The sequence below is a fragment of the Clytia hemisphaerica genome, unplaced genomic scaffold (genome assembly GCF_902728285.1).
Source record: "Clytia hemisphaerica strain Z4C2 unplaced genomic scaffold, Clytia hemisphaerica genome assembly, whole genome shotgun sequence".
In the NCBI taxonomy this organism is placed as follows: Eukaryota; Metazoa; Cnidaria; class Hydrozoa; order Leptothecata; family Clytiidae; genus Clytia; species Clytia hemisphaerica.
In genome coordinates, this window is record NW_027103910.1 from 401,578 (window position 1) to 418,497 (window position 16,920).

General features: G+C 34.8%; 1 protein-coding gene across 1 annotated transcript; it reads right to left on the reverse strand.

Annotated features, from left to right (window-relative positions):
* Nucleotides 1-391: 391 nt before the first annotated feature.
* Nucleotides 392-13,413, reverse strand: LOC136809186 (uncharacterized). The gene is made up of 17 exons (XM_067065707.1): nucleotides 13,298-13,413; nucleotides 12,523-12,687; nucleotides 11,235-11,785; nucleotides 10,770-10,892; nucleotides 9,210-9,362; nucleotides 8,121-8,186; nucleotides 7,188-7,433; nucleotides 6,457-6,754; nucleotides 6,131-6,210; nucleotides 4,525-4,606; nucleotides 4,165-4,241; nucleotides 3,808-3,942; nucleotides 3,469-3,591; nucleotides 2,821-2,975; nucleotides 1,771-1,930; nucleotides 1,188-1,258; nucleotides 392-737 (listed from the first exon to the last, which is right to left on the reverse strand). The coding sequence occupies exons 1-16, from the start codon at nucleotides 13,350-13,352 to the stop codon at nucleotides 1,217-1,219; spliced, it is 2,511 nt and encodes an 836-aa protein (XP_066921808.1). The 5' UTR covers nucleotides 13,353-13,413; the 3' UTR covers nucleotides 392-737; nucleotides 1,188-1,216.
* Between the last annotated feature and the right edge of the window lie 3,507 nt (nucleotides 13,414-16,920).

The following is a 16,920-nucleotide window of genomic DNA, read 5'->3' on the forward strand; positions in this document are numbered from 1 at the left end:
TTATTACAAAAGGTAGTTACAACGTATAAATTAATCGTAATGACAAAGAAAAAAGAGGGAGAGCTTAAAATACAATTTTGTGAACACGCACATAAAACTTTCTACTCAATCGCATGTTCAAACTCGATACTTTAATTAGGGACACCCTGTAAAGCAAATGCAAGGCTTGCCTGTACCAGACGACCACGACTTTTCCCTTGACACCAACAAAGTGATAAAAAAATCGCGTGTTGGGATATAGATGCAAGGCCCAAACAGTATATTACAGTTGACGCTCTCTAATTAGACGCTCTACTATTCGATACGCTCCCTTATTCGATGAAAATCCAATTCCCCTTGAAGATCAAATTAGAAATCGTCAACTGTATACATCAGACAGAAGAGCTTGATATTTTAATGCAGTACAAATAATCGATTATATAAATCAAGTAGAAAAATATTGGTCTTAGTATAAAAATATAGGTAAAATATATTCATATTATAAGTTTATAACAAAATAGTATGTAAAGAGAAATTCGCCTACTGTAAAGAGTTTGTTGGAATTTGTGGTGACAGTGAGTATAAGCTGTCCTATTACAAGTACAACGCCATGCGCTATTAAGCTATAATGTAATAAATTTGATTATGAAATATTGGTTAACTCTAAAGGCAACTGTTGAACGATCTTTTCATTATAAAAAAGATATTTAATTGTTTCTTCATGGTAAAAATTCTTGGATGAATCGGGAATTTCGTATCTGTAAAAGAAGGATTTGATAGGATTAGGTCGATATCGGGTTTCAAGTGTAGGGTTTATCGTCTTTTGGCTGTTCACGATACTAAAGAGCATTGATTTTAAAGCCCCTGGAGGGGCTAGATCCGAAACTCCTGGATGGCAAAGGAAACCACTTATTATTCGTGTGTTTTTCAAACGAAATTTCTAAATGCGGGGCAAATACTGAAAGCTTATTCACTGTTAATGCTTGAGAAAGGTTGAAGATTCCTATCTAGTCCATTCGGGGCTTCAAACTCAAAGCTAAAGATCTATAAAGGAGCAGACTGTAAAACATCCCTGAAATAATCACTGTTCCAAAAAAAAACATATTCGACAGCCAGGCTGGTGAAAGTGCTGCATGTGTTGTCTTTCAGTCGAGTCGAAGCAGGAAACTTCATGACGAAATAAAAGTAACATCAAGATAAGCACTTACCATTCATTTGATGAATCAGGGTAAGCAGTTTATTCCGTGATTTTGAGATTTTGAGCGTAATGATTAATCGCCTGAAAAAGTCGAGCAAATGTTCAGATGTTTTCTTTTAAAAGTCACTTGAGTAAGATTTAGAAGCCAAGCCAGTGAAGGTTCGTTATATTCTACCAATCAGACCCTTCCTATCTCGCAGCATTTTGAAAAGAATTCTTCGTAAAAAATGACTTTCATTTTCTTACTAGTCTTCAAAACAGATTTCCTTGGCCCCTGCACCTTCCCCAGGCGGATGGGATAAAAAGGGGAATTCCCTACAGTGCTTTAGTTTACCTCTGGAACATAGTATTTTAACTCTGAGTTTTAACATGAGACTTAGGACCTTTAGGATCTCAAGATTCAAAAGCTCAAAATTGATCCACTAAGGCTGGGAATATACCCTAGAAGTCAACAAATCGCTCCAAAAGCGAAATATCCAATGAAATAAAGTGCTGAACTCGCAATTCTCGCCCGAACTTCAAATTTTGAAAAACGGTAAAACATATCAATCAATATATTTTGAACTTTATTTTAGACAAAGTTAAAAACTTACCTGATAGATAAGTTTGTATTGTCCTTTGTTTTCCACTGCTCCTGCTTGATCATTACGTAATACTCGAACCAGACTTTTGATTGAGATCTTTTGTTTGACGTCGTAATGATCTAAGCCAATCAGAATGGCCAAAAGGACAGCACCGAAATCACAAGATGTCCTTAAGAAGAAAATTGTGTTGCATTCAAATCTGACTATTAGCTTAAGAGAAAGGAGCGTATGTTAAGGAAGACTGAACAATATCATTACACCCTTGTATCCTAGACCCGGTGGGACCCCACCACAAATAAAATATGCCCCGATGGAAAATATACCCATCAATTTCATCCCCACTGGAAAAATGACTTTGTCTTTATCTCTATTTAAAATTCAGTTGAAATCATTGCACTCCAAAACCATCTCCACTGGATTTTTTTTACCTTGGAACAATAGAATTTCTATCCCCAACAGTTTCATAATAGTACTTTCCTCCCCACTGTGGTAAAAAGTTCCATCGGAGCTGTGAGACAGGGGTGTATCTAATGTAAATAATAAGTAATATTTTCACGTAGCACGTAGTGTCGTTAACGATTTTCCCTTAGTTGAAAAGCCAATGGGTTTTTTACAATTGTTGTCCAATAGCGTCTCCTACGTCATAATTATTTCAACTAGAAATTTGTACAAGTTCCAATCCCACAATTCATTTCGAAATAATTGCAAAGCCGTGAGAGTTATTACCTTTCTTTTGATATTGTAATCAATTAACGTGCAAGAGCAATTAACGCAAAGGAGGATGTCAGAGTCGGGCCTAGAAATAGGCTAGGTAGGCCTAAGCCTCATTGGAAATCGGGAAAAACGAGAAAAATATCGGGATAAAAACAAAAAATCGGAAAATCGGGAAAATCGGTATTCATGATCTGAATTTTAATTTGAGCCTACCCAAGGAAAATTTCTTCATCCGTCCCTGGATGTGATTGCAAATCGTACAAACGGATAAATTTGTTCAGATTTGTTACAATTTTGAGATTCGATGCGCTGTCCAACTACCCCCTGTTAGCAAGATTTACTTACGATCCGTGAAAAACTGGGAACGAGTCTTCCAAATTCTGTAATTGTCCTCGAATGTCCAATACAAAGCCAAGAAGCGATTCGATCGAGTGTGGAATATTAGACCCTGTGGTGGACCAATTCGTGTATTGGTACATGACAATATCACGTGATACACCCTGAAATGATATCGTAACAGAAATGGTTCTCTCACTTTTTAAACTTTGGAAGTTTGAAGCCTAGTAGGAGTTTGACCTTAGGTGATCTCTCCCGAAAAGAGCAGAGCATCTAGTCTGGCTTAAAATTCATAAGTTTACAGACTAGACAAATTTCACAACAAAACGAAGACAGAGGACAAAATTACGACGACCTCGTAAAATAACTACGTCAAGAATTCCGAAAATTACGAACCAGATGACCCATAATAATTAAGTGCTACTGGCATCATATGAGGTCACCCGATTTCTATGGTCTTGCCGCAATTAGTCCGTTGCCTATTTTAACCCGACTCGATAAAAAACTCAAAAATACATTTTCTTAAAAATTCTTCTTATTTGAGGGGTGAACATATATTTGTAGTCATTTTCAATTACACTTTTTATGTTTCATATATTTGTAGACAAATAGTTTTGAAAGTTCGATCTTTAATGGATTAACATCTTTTTTACTCACCCCACCAGAAATTTGAAGAAGAACCATTGAGTATTCGGAATTAATAATCATGCTCCCAGTTTTGACGTGGTAATTCCCGTAATATCGTCCGTCCGTATTCTCCTCAGATGGCCAATATCTATCCTAAAATAGGTTGAAAAATCAGTTTTAGAGTTTTAAAGTTTCTCTCTGTTAGAAATTAACGTCAACCAGCGCTGTATCATCAAGTATTCGCTATCGATGCATTTACACCGTTATTGAGTAGTGCTACCATCACTGTATTAATCTCCGTCCAAAGGAGTTCGTTTGGTCGGAATCGAGAAACTAAAGCCCAGTGGAGCCTTCAATGATTTCTTTTACCTCTTCTTCGAAGACAATAGATGTTGCCATGACAATCAAAGACACATTTCGTTCCCAGATCAAATTCCAAAAATCTTGAACAGTGTTAGCTAACGGAGCCTGGGTACTAATATACGCAACTTGCCGTTTAGCGTTCTAGAAAACAAAAAAAAAATTGAAATACTAACAAAATCATAACATAAAGTTAAAGTATACTGCAGAACTGATACAATGCTTTTGAAAGAAAGGAGGATAAAACTTTTTAGATATCAAGATTCTAAAACTCGTCTATTATTGATTATTTTTGACCATTTTAGACAAACTTTGGACGAGTGTAACTTTTATTAAACTATCTTTCCAACGATGACTAATACCGACCTTTACAAAGGAGGCATTGATGTAGTCAGAGTTAGGGTCACCAGGCTTTCGTTTTAATGTCACTCGTTTATGTGTCCCTAGAGAAGAAGAAGAAAAGAATTAAAAGCAACCTAGATCTGAACACAAATGAAAATTGCTTGTTTACTAAAAGGATGGGAAGTCTTTTAAGATTTTCATTTTCTATTGTTTTTAGCTCAAAAATTTAAAATTTCAAAATCAATCCCAGTGACACTGCAAAAGTCGTTTTTGAATGGGGATGAAAATTCAGGGTATTTTAATTTAATCTTCAGAAACCCTACTGGTTTTTTTGACACGTGGATGGTACAAAACATCCATAAAGGAGGCTTAAAGTGAACTCACATGGAAATTTATTGCTTGATCGATTTTTATTGATCAAGCTTCCTTCGTACGCGCGAACTGTTGGTACGCGTGCATCCAAACTCTGCAACATAAGAGAAAACCATGAACATTGACTGTAAAGTTTAATTGAATTTTCATATTTCACAATGTTAATTTTCAATTAAAAAATCGTGATTACTTGTTACTTAAGGACATGCAGTCAACTCTCTCTCTAACTCGAACTTCTATTATTCGAATCTTTCTATAACTCGAAGAAAATTCTTGTTCTCTTGAGATCGAATATTTCTGAAAATTTCCTCATTGAAACCATGCAATAAAGATTGACTCTGAACGCTATTAAGAATAAACAAGTGATACTTTTATGGACCTACCTGGTTATGCATTTAACAAATATAATTGATATCTACGTGATGACCGTTAAACAATCATTCAGAACACAAATAGTGACGATCTATTAAAATTAGTCGTTTGTTTCTTATAAAAAAAACGTTTAGAAACCAAAATTTCATGCTCTTGAAATAATCTTTCATATTCAAGACTTCGTGAGCAAAAAAACATCTATCTCATTAAAAAATTGAATAATTTGGCTAAGAACATTGATGTATGCTTATTAATAGTGATTCTAATAAATAAAGATGCGTTTTTTGAGCTGAAAAATTCTTTTTTTACAAAAATCTGCTTGAGCCATCTTTTGCCTACTTGCATCTAAAAAATCAGAAAAAAACAATGATCCAATGTTTTACAAAGTCCAAAAAAACCCTTTTTATAGCCGTTTTTTGGCCCAAATTTGCCCAAAAACATTTTTTTCGAAAATCGGGCTCCCTCACATTTGAGGGTTTAAAGTTATGCATCGTTGTGCAAAAAATCATAAAGAATGAAAGAGCCAATCTCGAGAAAAGCTAATACCTAAGTAATTGATCATGTGCTTATAAAAAAATATCGAATTTGGCCAGTTTTTCTATAAAAACACGCTAAGCAACCAAAATTTCATGTCTAAACACACATACTCTCTAAAAGTAAGCCCTCGTGAGCAAAAAAACATCTATCTCATAAAAAAATTGAGTAATTTGACTAAGAACATTGATGTATGCTTATTAATAGTGATTCTTATAGATAAACATGCGTTTTTTGAGCCAACAAAATTTTTTTGCAAAAATCTGCTTGAGCCATCTTTTACCTATGATGGTACCCTACTTTCATACAAAAAATCAGAAAAAATTAATTATCCAATTTTTCACAAAGTCTAAAAAACCAGTTTTTTATTTTAGCCGTTTTTTGGCCCAAATTTGCCCAAAAATTTTTTTTTTCGAAAATCGGGCTCCGTCACATTTTGGCCACCACCATTTTGCACCTTTGTACCAAAAATCAAAAGATTCCTATGATTCAATCCTGAGAAAAGTTGGTAACAGACGAACGAACGAACGAACGAACGAACGAACGAACGAACGAACGAACGAACGAACGAACGAACGAACGAACGAACGAACGAACGAACGAACGAACGAACGAACGAACGAACGAACGAACGGACGGACGGACGGACGGACGAACGGACGAACACAGGTTAATTTATAGGACCTCCACCGGGGTAGGTCCAAAAACTTACGGCAAATTCCATATTGATAGGTTCTTCATCTTGGAGTCGAGCAATTAATTCATCTTTATCAAGTAGCTCATCTTCTTCATCTAAAATGAAAAAAATGAAAGAAGTCTTTGGAAATGATCGTGCGAATGTGTGAGTGACTAGGACAATCGCGAAAGTCGAATAGTAAAATTTTAGTAAATATCATGCATAACTTTCCGCCATGAGAGCCCGATTTTGGAAAAATGGACGAATGAATATAAACGTTCGGGGAAATTCAATAAATAATAAAAAAAAACATAACAAAACCAATAAAAATATTTCGAGAAAATCGGGGAAACGATACCGACCTTCATCATCACTTGAAGAATCATCGGAACTTGATGAACTTTCGATTCTGGACGAGGAACGGACGAATGAAGCAGAAATTTCCATAGGAGGTTCCTGACAATCCACCTCATCCTTGTCTTCTTCTCCTTGCGGATAATCAACAGGTGGTACAATCAAGAGTTCGTCGCTACTTTCATTTAAATTGTCACCAGGGGAAACTTCTGTTTCTGCAGGGGATTCTTTAGTTTCAACAGAGGAATCTTCTGTTTCATAAGGGGAATTTTCTGTTTCAACAGGGGAATCTTCAACAACCTTTTCCTAAAAATCAAAATGAAATATACGTACGTTGAAAGTTTCATTATCCAGGCAAAACAACAACAATCGTATTCAGCTCAAAAGTTTGAAACATAGACGCAAACATAAAAATAATTCGCTATGTACATCACTTTATAAAAGACAAATCGAAGATTTGTTAATGTTGAAGTTTAACGTTCGTCCTTAAATAGTATGGTTTCAAGACATCATTCAAGTGAAGCTACTTTTTACATATAAAAGATGGCTAGTAGCCACCAATAGACGATATCGGCTTTCCGAATTCTCCCCGAATTATTACCCATGATGCATTGCGCAAAAAAATTCAGTAAGTCAATACTGTCCGTAAATTTTTTTGCGCAATGCATCATGGGTAATCATTCAGGGAGAATTCGGAAAGCCAATATCGTCTATTACATAGTAACATCAATCTACAAACCTCAACCAAAGGAGCAGTTTCTCTTTCGGGTTCTACAGGCTCGAATGAAGTTTCTTGTTCTGGTTCTGCCACTTTCTCTGGGAATTCGGCTAGTATGCTATCAACTAATGAATCTTCAGTTGGTTCAACTTCAACTACACCTTCATTGGTAATTTCAATGGGGGGCTTTTCATCAATCTCATTCCCAGCTCCTTCTGGCAAAGACACAGCAACGTCAACCACAATCTCCTCTGAAGATCCACTTCCCTAAAATTATCAAATCGACATTGAGTTTGAGCAAACAAACGCTAGATTAAAAGTAAAATTGACTAGATTTCGAAAAATATACTACATGAAAACAAAGAAAGCCTATACTAGGCTTTTTTTCGAAAAATCCCAGTTTTTGGTGAGGTTGATGAGGTTCTAAAAGAGCTTAAAATTTGAAAAAATGCACTGTAAAGGTATGAATTTCACCGATTTTATTCTGTACTGTAAGGGTGCGATTCTAAAAGCCAATTTTTTCGCCGCACATAATGTCAGTTGGTAAACCCACTGCCCCCCCCCCCGGGTTTCAAAGTTTTGGCCATTAAAGCCTTATGTTCTTATTAGAAAGAAATACAGCTTTGTCTCGATCGTATTGACGTCGGTATGTTTTTGAACTTCAAACGGCTGTATTTCTTTGTGTGTTTCTCTACCCCTTATTCTCCCTTGCAGTTTTGCTTATGGCGTCACTATTTTGGTCACAAAAAATTTTTCCGGGCCTTAAAAATTTGACTCTTCTCAAAAAATTCTAATTTATATACTAAACTTTAAAATGGAACAGGATTCGTTTAGTTATATAAAAGTTGCCACGGGACCTGAAAATTGGCCCCCTCTAGTTTGGCGTGTACGCCTTCTTAAGTCATCCACTGATATTGAACCTTACAATCATCCATAGTTCAAAGTTTAACCTACAGATTCTTTTCTTGGCGGTCCTTCGTCTTTAGATTGGACAAGGTCATCATTTACAAAGTAAGTGTTCTGTGGAAAGAATAGAAATTTGTAATGATTCAAACCAACCATTTCGACTCGGTGCAGTGCAATCATTCAATAAGTTTAATGACTGAACCAAAAAAAAAAACAAGTTTGTCGCTACATTTAAAAAAACCTTTTTTGCCTGAAGGATAGGAATTGCAAGACTCGTGTATGCAGCACGATCGTTCTACAATTTACACTTTTCATTTTAAACAGACATTATTGCACCTTCTTGTACTTTCCCTCACCCCCCCCCCCCCAAGAAACAAATGTTTTTAAAGACTTCGCAAGGGATTTAATGAGAAAAGCTGTTCCAAAAAAATCATAAAACTTATATATCAGAAAAAACTTCTGAAAGATGGTACATAATTTTACTTTAGATATCTGGTCAAATTTTAAAGGGTGTCGTTTAACATATCTATCCTCTACCATTTGCTTACACAGCAGTTTGAAACAAAAAGAAAGACCAAATTTCTCCATTTTCCGCGTACTCTGTACGAGAGTGTATATAACGTAGCGTACAGCAATGAATTTTGAAATCTTCCTATATATCGGGCATGTTTTTAAACAACTTCCCGGCACCGCACGAGCACAGATTTCAAGAAAAATTCACTCACCCCTTCATAAGCGTTTAGATATCTGGGATCTGATCAAACTTAAAGAACAGCAGTTTAAATCAAAAGGAAGAACAGCGTGTTGCGCGAACACGAGCAATTCTTTTGGTCAATTCTGCCTTTTTCAGCATAAGAAGGGCGCCTTCTATAAAAAAAAAACCTTTCAAGGGACATAAAAGTAGTAAACTGTAAACATTGCGCGAACCGTGTGTCATTAACGAGAACAATTAAAATCACGTGTCCAAAACAAACTTGTAAAACAATTGAAACAATCAAAATATTCAATCAATATTCGTTTTGATTTTTCATTTTGACATGTGACATTTGTTTTGATTTTGTATCCCGCAGCATACGGTTTGTTTACAAAATTTTTCAGTACTTTTATGCCCCTTTAAGGAAAGTATCTGACACTCACCCGCTCGTAAGCGTTATTAACAAAGGCTCCTTCATTTTTGTTATGATCACTCTTCACTAAATACGTTCCAAATTCGATTTCCTCAATGTTCTTCTGTAGCTGGATATCAATGACGTCATGGTCGCCACAGCAACCACAGCAATAACGTGCAAGCTGAAGAGAGGAATAAAATTAGTATCATCATTATGATCAAATTCGCACATTCTAAAATATCATCAAAATGAGAAAAGCATCATATAGTCAGGCTGCTTGCATTCTCTAACGAATTCGTGCCTCTTATATACTACCTGGGCTTTTGTAGAGGTCTGCGATTCAGACTACATCATAGTTGGACGGATCCCTAAATAATATAATGTCATTTTGATGATAGCCGGTCATGCACATCAAGAGTTGTGATAACAGACGTAAATGAGACTATTTGGTTGGCTATAGTTTGGCGAAACAAAATGAGTATAATCTTCAACCAGTAAAAGTTAAGGCCTCTACGAACACAAGGATGGTAAGTATGTTTTGTACTAGTAATGCTCGTCGATAGGTTAAAAATTAGGAGATATGGAAAAATGTAAAAAGTTCTTCTAGTCCGAATCGCAGACCTCTATAGATATTTATACTTCCTATATACCGTACATCCTGTGCCCAAGTTCAGGAGTTGCCATAAAGCCATTATGGTAATAACCGGGAGGGCACATTGCTATACATTGTACTTCCTATATAGAAACTCTTTTCGCTAAAGGACGAGCAGAAGCTAATCGTTCTTCCTTCGATCTGCCATGAACTTCAAATTTAGGTTTCATCAACATTGATTTTAGTATAACAAACAACAAAGTGAGCATTTTTCTGATCTTTTTATATGAATTCAAGAAAGAAACTAGATGTTATGTAAAGAACTAACTTACAATTGCTATACGGTGTTTCATACTGGTGCAATCTTCAGGCAAAGCAGGCGCATTGTAGATTTTATTTCAATACACATTCTAGAAAAACTTTGGTTTTTATATTAGTCGTTAGTAATTAGTGTAATTGTCTTTTGGGTAAATTAGTTAAGTGTGAAAATTGATTGTTGGAAATTGGTTTTCTTGTTTCTGATTGCGTGAGTCAGATTTTCTAAACTGGATTTGTTTTGGTGTCTACATTTCGAAATTAGTTCTGACCTCTTTGTTTAACAATTCCCCTTTGCTTTTTTTGTAAAAAAAGAATTTTTTTCTGTAAGCAATGTAGACATCGTTTTGTGATGTTGCTTTACAGTAGGCAGGGTACCGACTTCAGAATGGACCAATTTAGGATAGGTTCAGTTTTTTTTTACTTCCAGAAATATGTTGAAATTGTTGTCTTGTTTTTGTATTTTTTGTTGTTAAATGATGTTTTGTGGACTGCATGTCTAGTTTTGAATTCTGATTCAGTTAAGTCAATGAAGATTGCGCCAGCATGGAACACCAATTTTCTTGAGCACTTTGTGATTCTATTTATTTCACTGTTATGTACACAGAATATTTCGACGTATCAATCACACCACTATCAATCAACTGGATGTTATATTGTCTTTTAGTATAAAGGTCTTACCAGAATGATGATAATGATAATTATTAGAACAGTACAAACGATACCAAAACCAAGATAGATGATTTCCACATCACTAAATCCGTCATGGTAATCAATGCCTTCATGAAGTGTTATACTGTCAATCTGGAAGAAAAATCAATGCCTTCATAAAGTGTTATACTGTCAATCTGAAAGTAGTGCCTATGTAGTGTCTTGAGGGCGTAATTTTCAAAAGAAAAATCTCACTAGACCACGAGGCTCATTATTGGACACAAACACACAAACCCTGTGATGAATAAAAAACGGAGCCTTGCATTCAAATTAGAGTAATCTCAAAAATATTATTCTTTCTGCAATAAAAATATTAAATGTATACCCACGTGAAATTGTTCAGAATATTTATATATATTTTTGTGGAAAGAAAAGATTTCTTGCAACAAAATTTCGAAGAAACTTTACTTGGGTCAATATAGATGAGAAACAAACCTTCTTATCGAAGGCAAGTCCAACTTTCCAGGTGGAGCCATCATAAATCATTTGATCAATCACTCTGTATGCCAGAGATGTATGTTTCTTATCGAAATCGAAGGGCTCGTTCAACACAGAAACATAAAAATCAAAAGTAGCTTGTTTGAATCTTGCAGTAGTATCACCACACGAATGCCTTGGGAAAATAATTTGAGCTTTATCGATCGTGGAAACTCCATCATCGGTAACCACAATTAACTTTTTGGAAAGCTGTTCCCGGAAATGCTCATAATGTCTTGGGTCACAGAAAATGTAATTGGGTACTTCAGTTTTGAGGGTATTTCGTGTTGCCGGTACAAAACTTTTCACTTCGGATTCTAGAATTTTTGGGTCCACTTTGTAGCCTCCAAGATCAGCATCTTGCGTTTCGGTTTGGAGAATCAGCTTTGCAATATCTTTGGTGGTTTCATTTGATGAGAAACTGACCATGAAAGAGAAAGCGATTTTGCTTTTCGAGATACATTGGAATTTTCCAGCTGATGTTGAATAGAATTCACTCGAATCTGATGCTGAAATATGAAAAGACTACTTTCATTGAGCGAGTGTAATTGTAACATTACTAAGTCAAATTGATAAAATTTATTTTCAAAATGAATTCTTAGTTAACTGAGTGATATTTTGGTAATTGTAATATTTGGGATAACAGTATTTAAAAACGAGCCAAAAAAGATTATCGGAGACGACTTCATGCTTTATTTCATTTGTTAAATATTCTTTATTCTGATGATGAACTCTTGTTTTGAGAGTCTAAGAGGCTCCTTGTTATATATCATTGAGATAGTGATTCAAAGAAACCTTTTCCAAGACCATATTCTTACTGTTACCAAAGAGGTAAATAATTTTTCAATCGAATGAATATGATGTAACTGGTCAACGCTATGAATAGCCACTTGAAAAGGGAGGAATCTCTACTTTGTAAGGAGAAAGACTCATTCCCAGATGGGGAGAGTCCATATCATTGAGGGGGAGAAAGTGCCTACTTCGCAACATTAAAAAAGAACGACAAATTTAAAAAAAGAACGACAAATGTCACCATCCACAACTCCGACCGAAAGTGACTTTACCACCCTTACGTATCCATTCCTCGTAGTGTTTTGCGTAGAATAACGACTAACAGTTTATAAAAGAAAAATATACGCATACGTTTTAACCTTGTTTTGAAAATGAAACAATAGATGTGAATTAGATACTTTCTCTACGTGCATCATATCAATTTTAGTATCTTGCATAAAATAATATTACATACCTGACTTGTACAGATTACTAATAATTGATGTCAAAGAACTTTTCAATGTTCCATAAGTATTATCAGAAAGTACATCTCGATTCTCAATCAGTGATATGGAACAAGTCTGATTTTCCAATTGAATTTGAAATTGATAGGAATAAATTTTTGGAACTTTTGGAGCAGCTAAAGATGAAATGAAGAAGCTGATAAAACCATCAAAGTTTTCATTACCTAGATCCAAAGAAGGCATTAGAAAAATACATTCATAGTATGTGGTCTAAACTCTCTATTAGTATGTTTTATATTCAACCCTTTCTTCAATCATAATTTTCCAAGAAAGTGAAGAGGCTTCATTCAAAGTAATATAATTAAAAATGAAAATCTTCAGTTTAATAACTTATTCAACCCCAAGGAAAACACGTTGAAAAGGGTCTTTCCTTTTTAAGACTTTGATTAAATATAATCAGAAACAAGCTTTATGATAGAAACGGTCACTGAAAACCTTCTAGCCATAGACTCCAATAAAGTTAAGTACCCGGGGGGGGGGTACTAGGTTTGTGAGTTGTCAATGTCGGGTATGTCCGAGCCAAAAATCGAAAATCGAAAATCGATCCTTAGAGAAAAGAAAAATTGGTGTTTTTGGGACCCTTATAGAGACTTTTCTTAAAATGTTTATCGATTTTCACTTGATTTTCTTTAACAAACTTTGGAAAATCACGAGCCTTTGAGAGAGGAAATTTTTGATTTCGTGATTTTTGGACCCTTGCAGAGACCCCCCCGGTTAAGTAATTACCTGAGTAAGCAGCACCAAACAGTGACACTACCAACAAAAAAGTCTCAAGTCGCATCTTTGCCAGCTCTCTTTTCTAAAACTTGTAGTAGTAATAATATTTCCTCTAAAAGATGAACAGTATTTTTTTAATTTAAAAATTCTATAGATTCAAAGTTTATACTGATAAAAATCTTAAAAGCATCTTATCTTTTATTTTTTTAAGTACTTTTGAACAGTGAGATTTACATTTTAAACTGAACATTTTATCCCACTAAATGATCCTTCAAATTTCATGAACACTAATAATAAAACTCAATAAATTTGGACACTTGTAACAAAATCAGTAATGCTCAAAATCAAGTGCTTAAAAAATTGATCTACTCTGGAGTGATTATGTTTCTGATCCTTGAAAAGCCAAGAAAAATAAAAAATGACAAAAAAAGGCTTTAAAAGCTCTGAGCTTAATCTTGCTTAAAAAAATCATATTACGATTTTAAAAATGGAAGATTGCAGGCTAAAAACTTTCTAATATATACTAAATTTCTTGCGATAATTCATCGAGTTAAGGAATTCAAAGCAAAAGATGAAAGTTTATGACTTGAAAGCAGCTATATTTTGTATAGTAATAATGGTGCCTTTTGAGCTTTGGATCCTTGAAAAAAAGCCTGATTTGAAGGTTGGAATCACTGGAACTTGAATTGCTTTGTGTTAGCAGCCCTCTTTATTTCAATCAGTGATTCCAACCTTCTAACCATTCAGTAAGGGATGTCCCTTGCAATTGTACGGGGGTTATTCGTGGCTAAAATCGGTTGCAAATATCTAGACGATGTCAGTCGAACCATCGAACAATCGAACTAATCGAATTTCATCGTTATCGAACCAAGAAATCCCGGTAAAGTTCGATTGTGTTTGATAACTGTTCGATGTGTTCGATTTCAATTCTGTAGACCTCCAACACCACTTGTTCTCAGGGGTGGCCACAAATGCACCATCAGAGTGGGGCAGAAGTGGTTGACGCCCGCCCTGTAAAACAAACAGCGTTATTTAAGATCTACAAAATAATAGAACTCTATTTGAACTCTAAACGAACTTAATCGAACAATATAATGTTATCGAACTATAATCAGTAATTTCCGGTAAAGTTCGATTACTGTTCAATGAAATTCGATTGTTCGATTACGAAAATTGGTTCGATAACTTCGGTTGACATCGTCTGGAAATATAAAGGGTAGAAAACGAAAGTGACAAATAATTTGCAAAAAATTGGACGGATAGAATTCCTGCTTTGATTACTCTTTTTCCAATTTTGATTTTAATGGTCAAATAGGAATTCTATACCTAATCCTATCCCATTTCCACATGGTCTAGAAAATACATTGTAAAAAGACCTTTTTGCTTTTCAATCCCCATCTTGGATTGTATGCAAAAGGAACAAAAAAACTGTGGTTGGATTTAGCTGGAAAATATGCAAAATATATTCAAGTTTACACAAAGATTATAATAAAGCCAACAAAGTAACTTACACGAGTACATATTGTAATATTAGTACTATCTTTTTGCACAGGTTTTGCATTTTACTATGAAATCTAACTACAGCAAATTTGCTGCCATTGTATCTGTATTATAATACTTGATAATACACTTAAATCGGAACTCTCCCATTTGAAGCAGACCACAATTCCTTTTATGCGCCTTTATTGTATTGAACTTTCAATTGGTCAATTTTCAGCCTCGAAATGAAAACTATGAAAACATGTATTTTTTTCTTTTTATAATTTTCTTTTATGAAGATTTTTAACACTTAACTTCTCATTTTCTTTTTTATTTACATTCAAAGCTATTCAAAGTTACCCTCGAATGTCTGTCCACGATGATGGCTGAACTACTTCTAGCTTTAAGAATAGTTACTTCTGGATTGTGGTAGATTTTAGCAATGCAAATTTCTTTTCTTGAAAAAAAGAGGACAGTTTCAATTCAATTTGCTTTCAAAATAACTCTACCATTCTCTTGAAACATATTGAAATTATCTCATTAGCCTATTTTAAAGCATCCTTACATACGAATTCTCTGAAATAGGCTAAATTGTTTCCTTGGCAAAAACAAGAAATTGTACTGTATGGTCAATTCTCCTTGAAAAATACAAGAACTTGATTTAGGTTGTTCTATTTGCAAAATACAAGAAATGTGTTTCATCTAATTTTCCTTGAAAAATACAACAAAATTGTTTACGACAATTTTTTTTTGGAACATACAGGGAAATGTTTTAATTATGTTCCTTTCAATAAGAAAATATTGATGCTAATTATCCTTGGAATATACAAGAAATGACTTATTTGCAAATCTGACTTGCGATTCAAGAAAGTGCTCTATACCATCGGTAGAGCGATATATCAGTCAATAATAGAGACTAGTTTTATTTTCCGATACTCGGAGTTTCGTGCCGTTTCAGGCAGTCTTCAGTCAGATTTGAAATGACTTACATATTTCTCATAAGTAAGAAATACACTCAACGACAGACAGCTAGTCTGCATATAATCCAAGATGGCAAATGAAAAGCAAAAAGGTTTACTCACAGAAAAGTACAGTACCTTTGTGTAAATTAACCAACATGGATTCAGATGTGGAAGATCCTGCCTGAGCCAACTACTCTCTCACACAGAATGACTTATCCACCATATAGAAAACGGCAACAGGGATTTTTCTAAGCACTCAATCCAAAATATAATAGATGTTTTCTAGCAAAATTAAACTTGTTTGTTGTTTACTGTACAAACAAAAATCTTTAATATTATCTTTCAGGCATATTAAAAACTCAATCTAAGTTTACAGAAACGGTCCCAGCTCAAAGTGCTTAGAAAAATCCCTGGGCAATAATGTGGACTTGATCTACCAAGGCTTTTGACAGAGTCGACCGTACAATCCTACTACACAAAACTAAATCAATGGTATCAAAGGCAAACTACTTGTTTGGATCAAATCTTTCCTAACAGGTAGAACACAACAAGTTTCTGTTGACTACATACTATCAGAAAGGTTAGAAGTCATCTCTGGTGTTCCCCAAGGATCTGTGCTTGGACCACTACTGTTTTTGATAATGATACAAGACATTGATAAAAAGATGTTACACTCTTTCTTATCATCACTTGCTGATGATACACATCTAATGAAAGAGATCAAAAACCTTGCTGATATCATTCAGTTCCAAGATGACCTGAACGCAATCTATGTGTGGACTGAATTGAATAACATGAAATTGAACGGAATTAAATTTGAACATCTTTATGGTAGAAATGAAGAACTTAAAGAACTTTCTAAATACTTCTCGATACCCAAAAGGTGATAGAGACCAAGACTACAGTCAAAGACCTTGGAATCACTTTAGATGTGGGCATGACATATGAAAAGCATCAGTTCATGGATATATCAAACTTTCAAAACAAGGGACCCTACTATAATATCAACCCTATGGAAGACATTGGCGATCCCTCACATTGATTTTTGTTCACAGCTATGGTCACCATCCAAGGGGGCCATCCATATAGTACATATGCAAAGATTTTCCAAAAATTTGATACTCCCTCCCCCCTTGTACACAGAGAACAATAGAAATGATGTCATTTAAACAATAGATGTACACTTTTGCT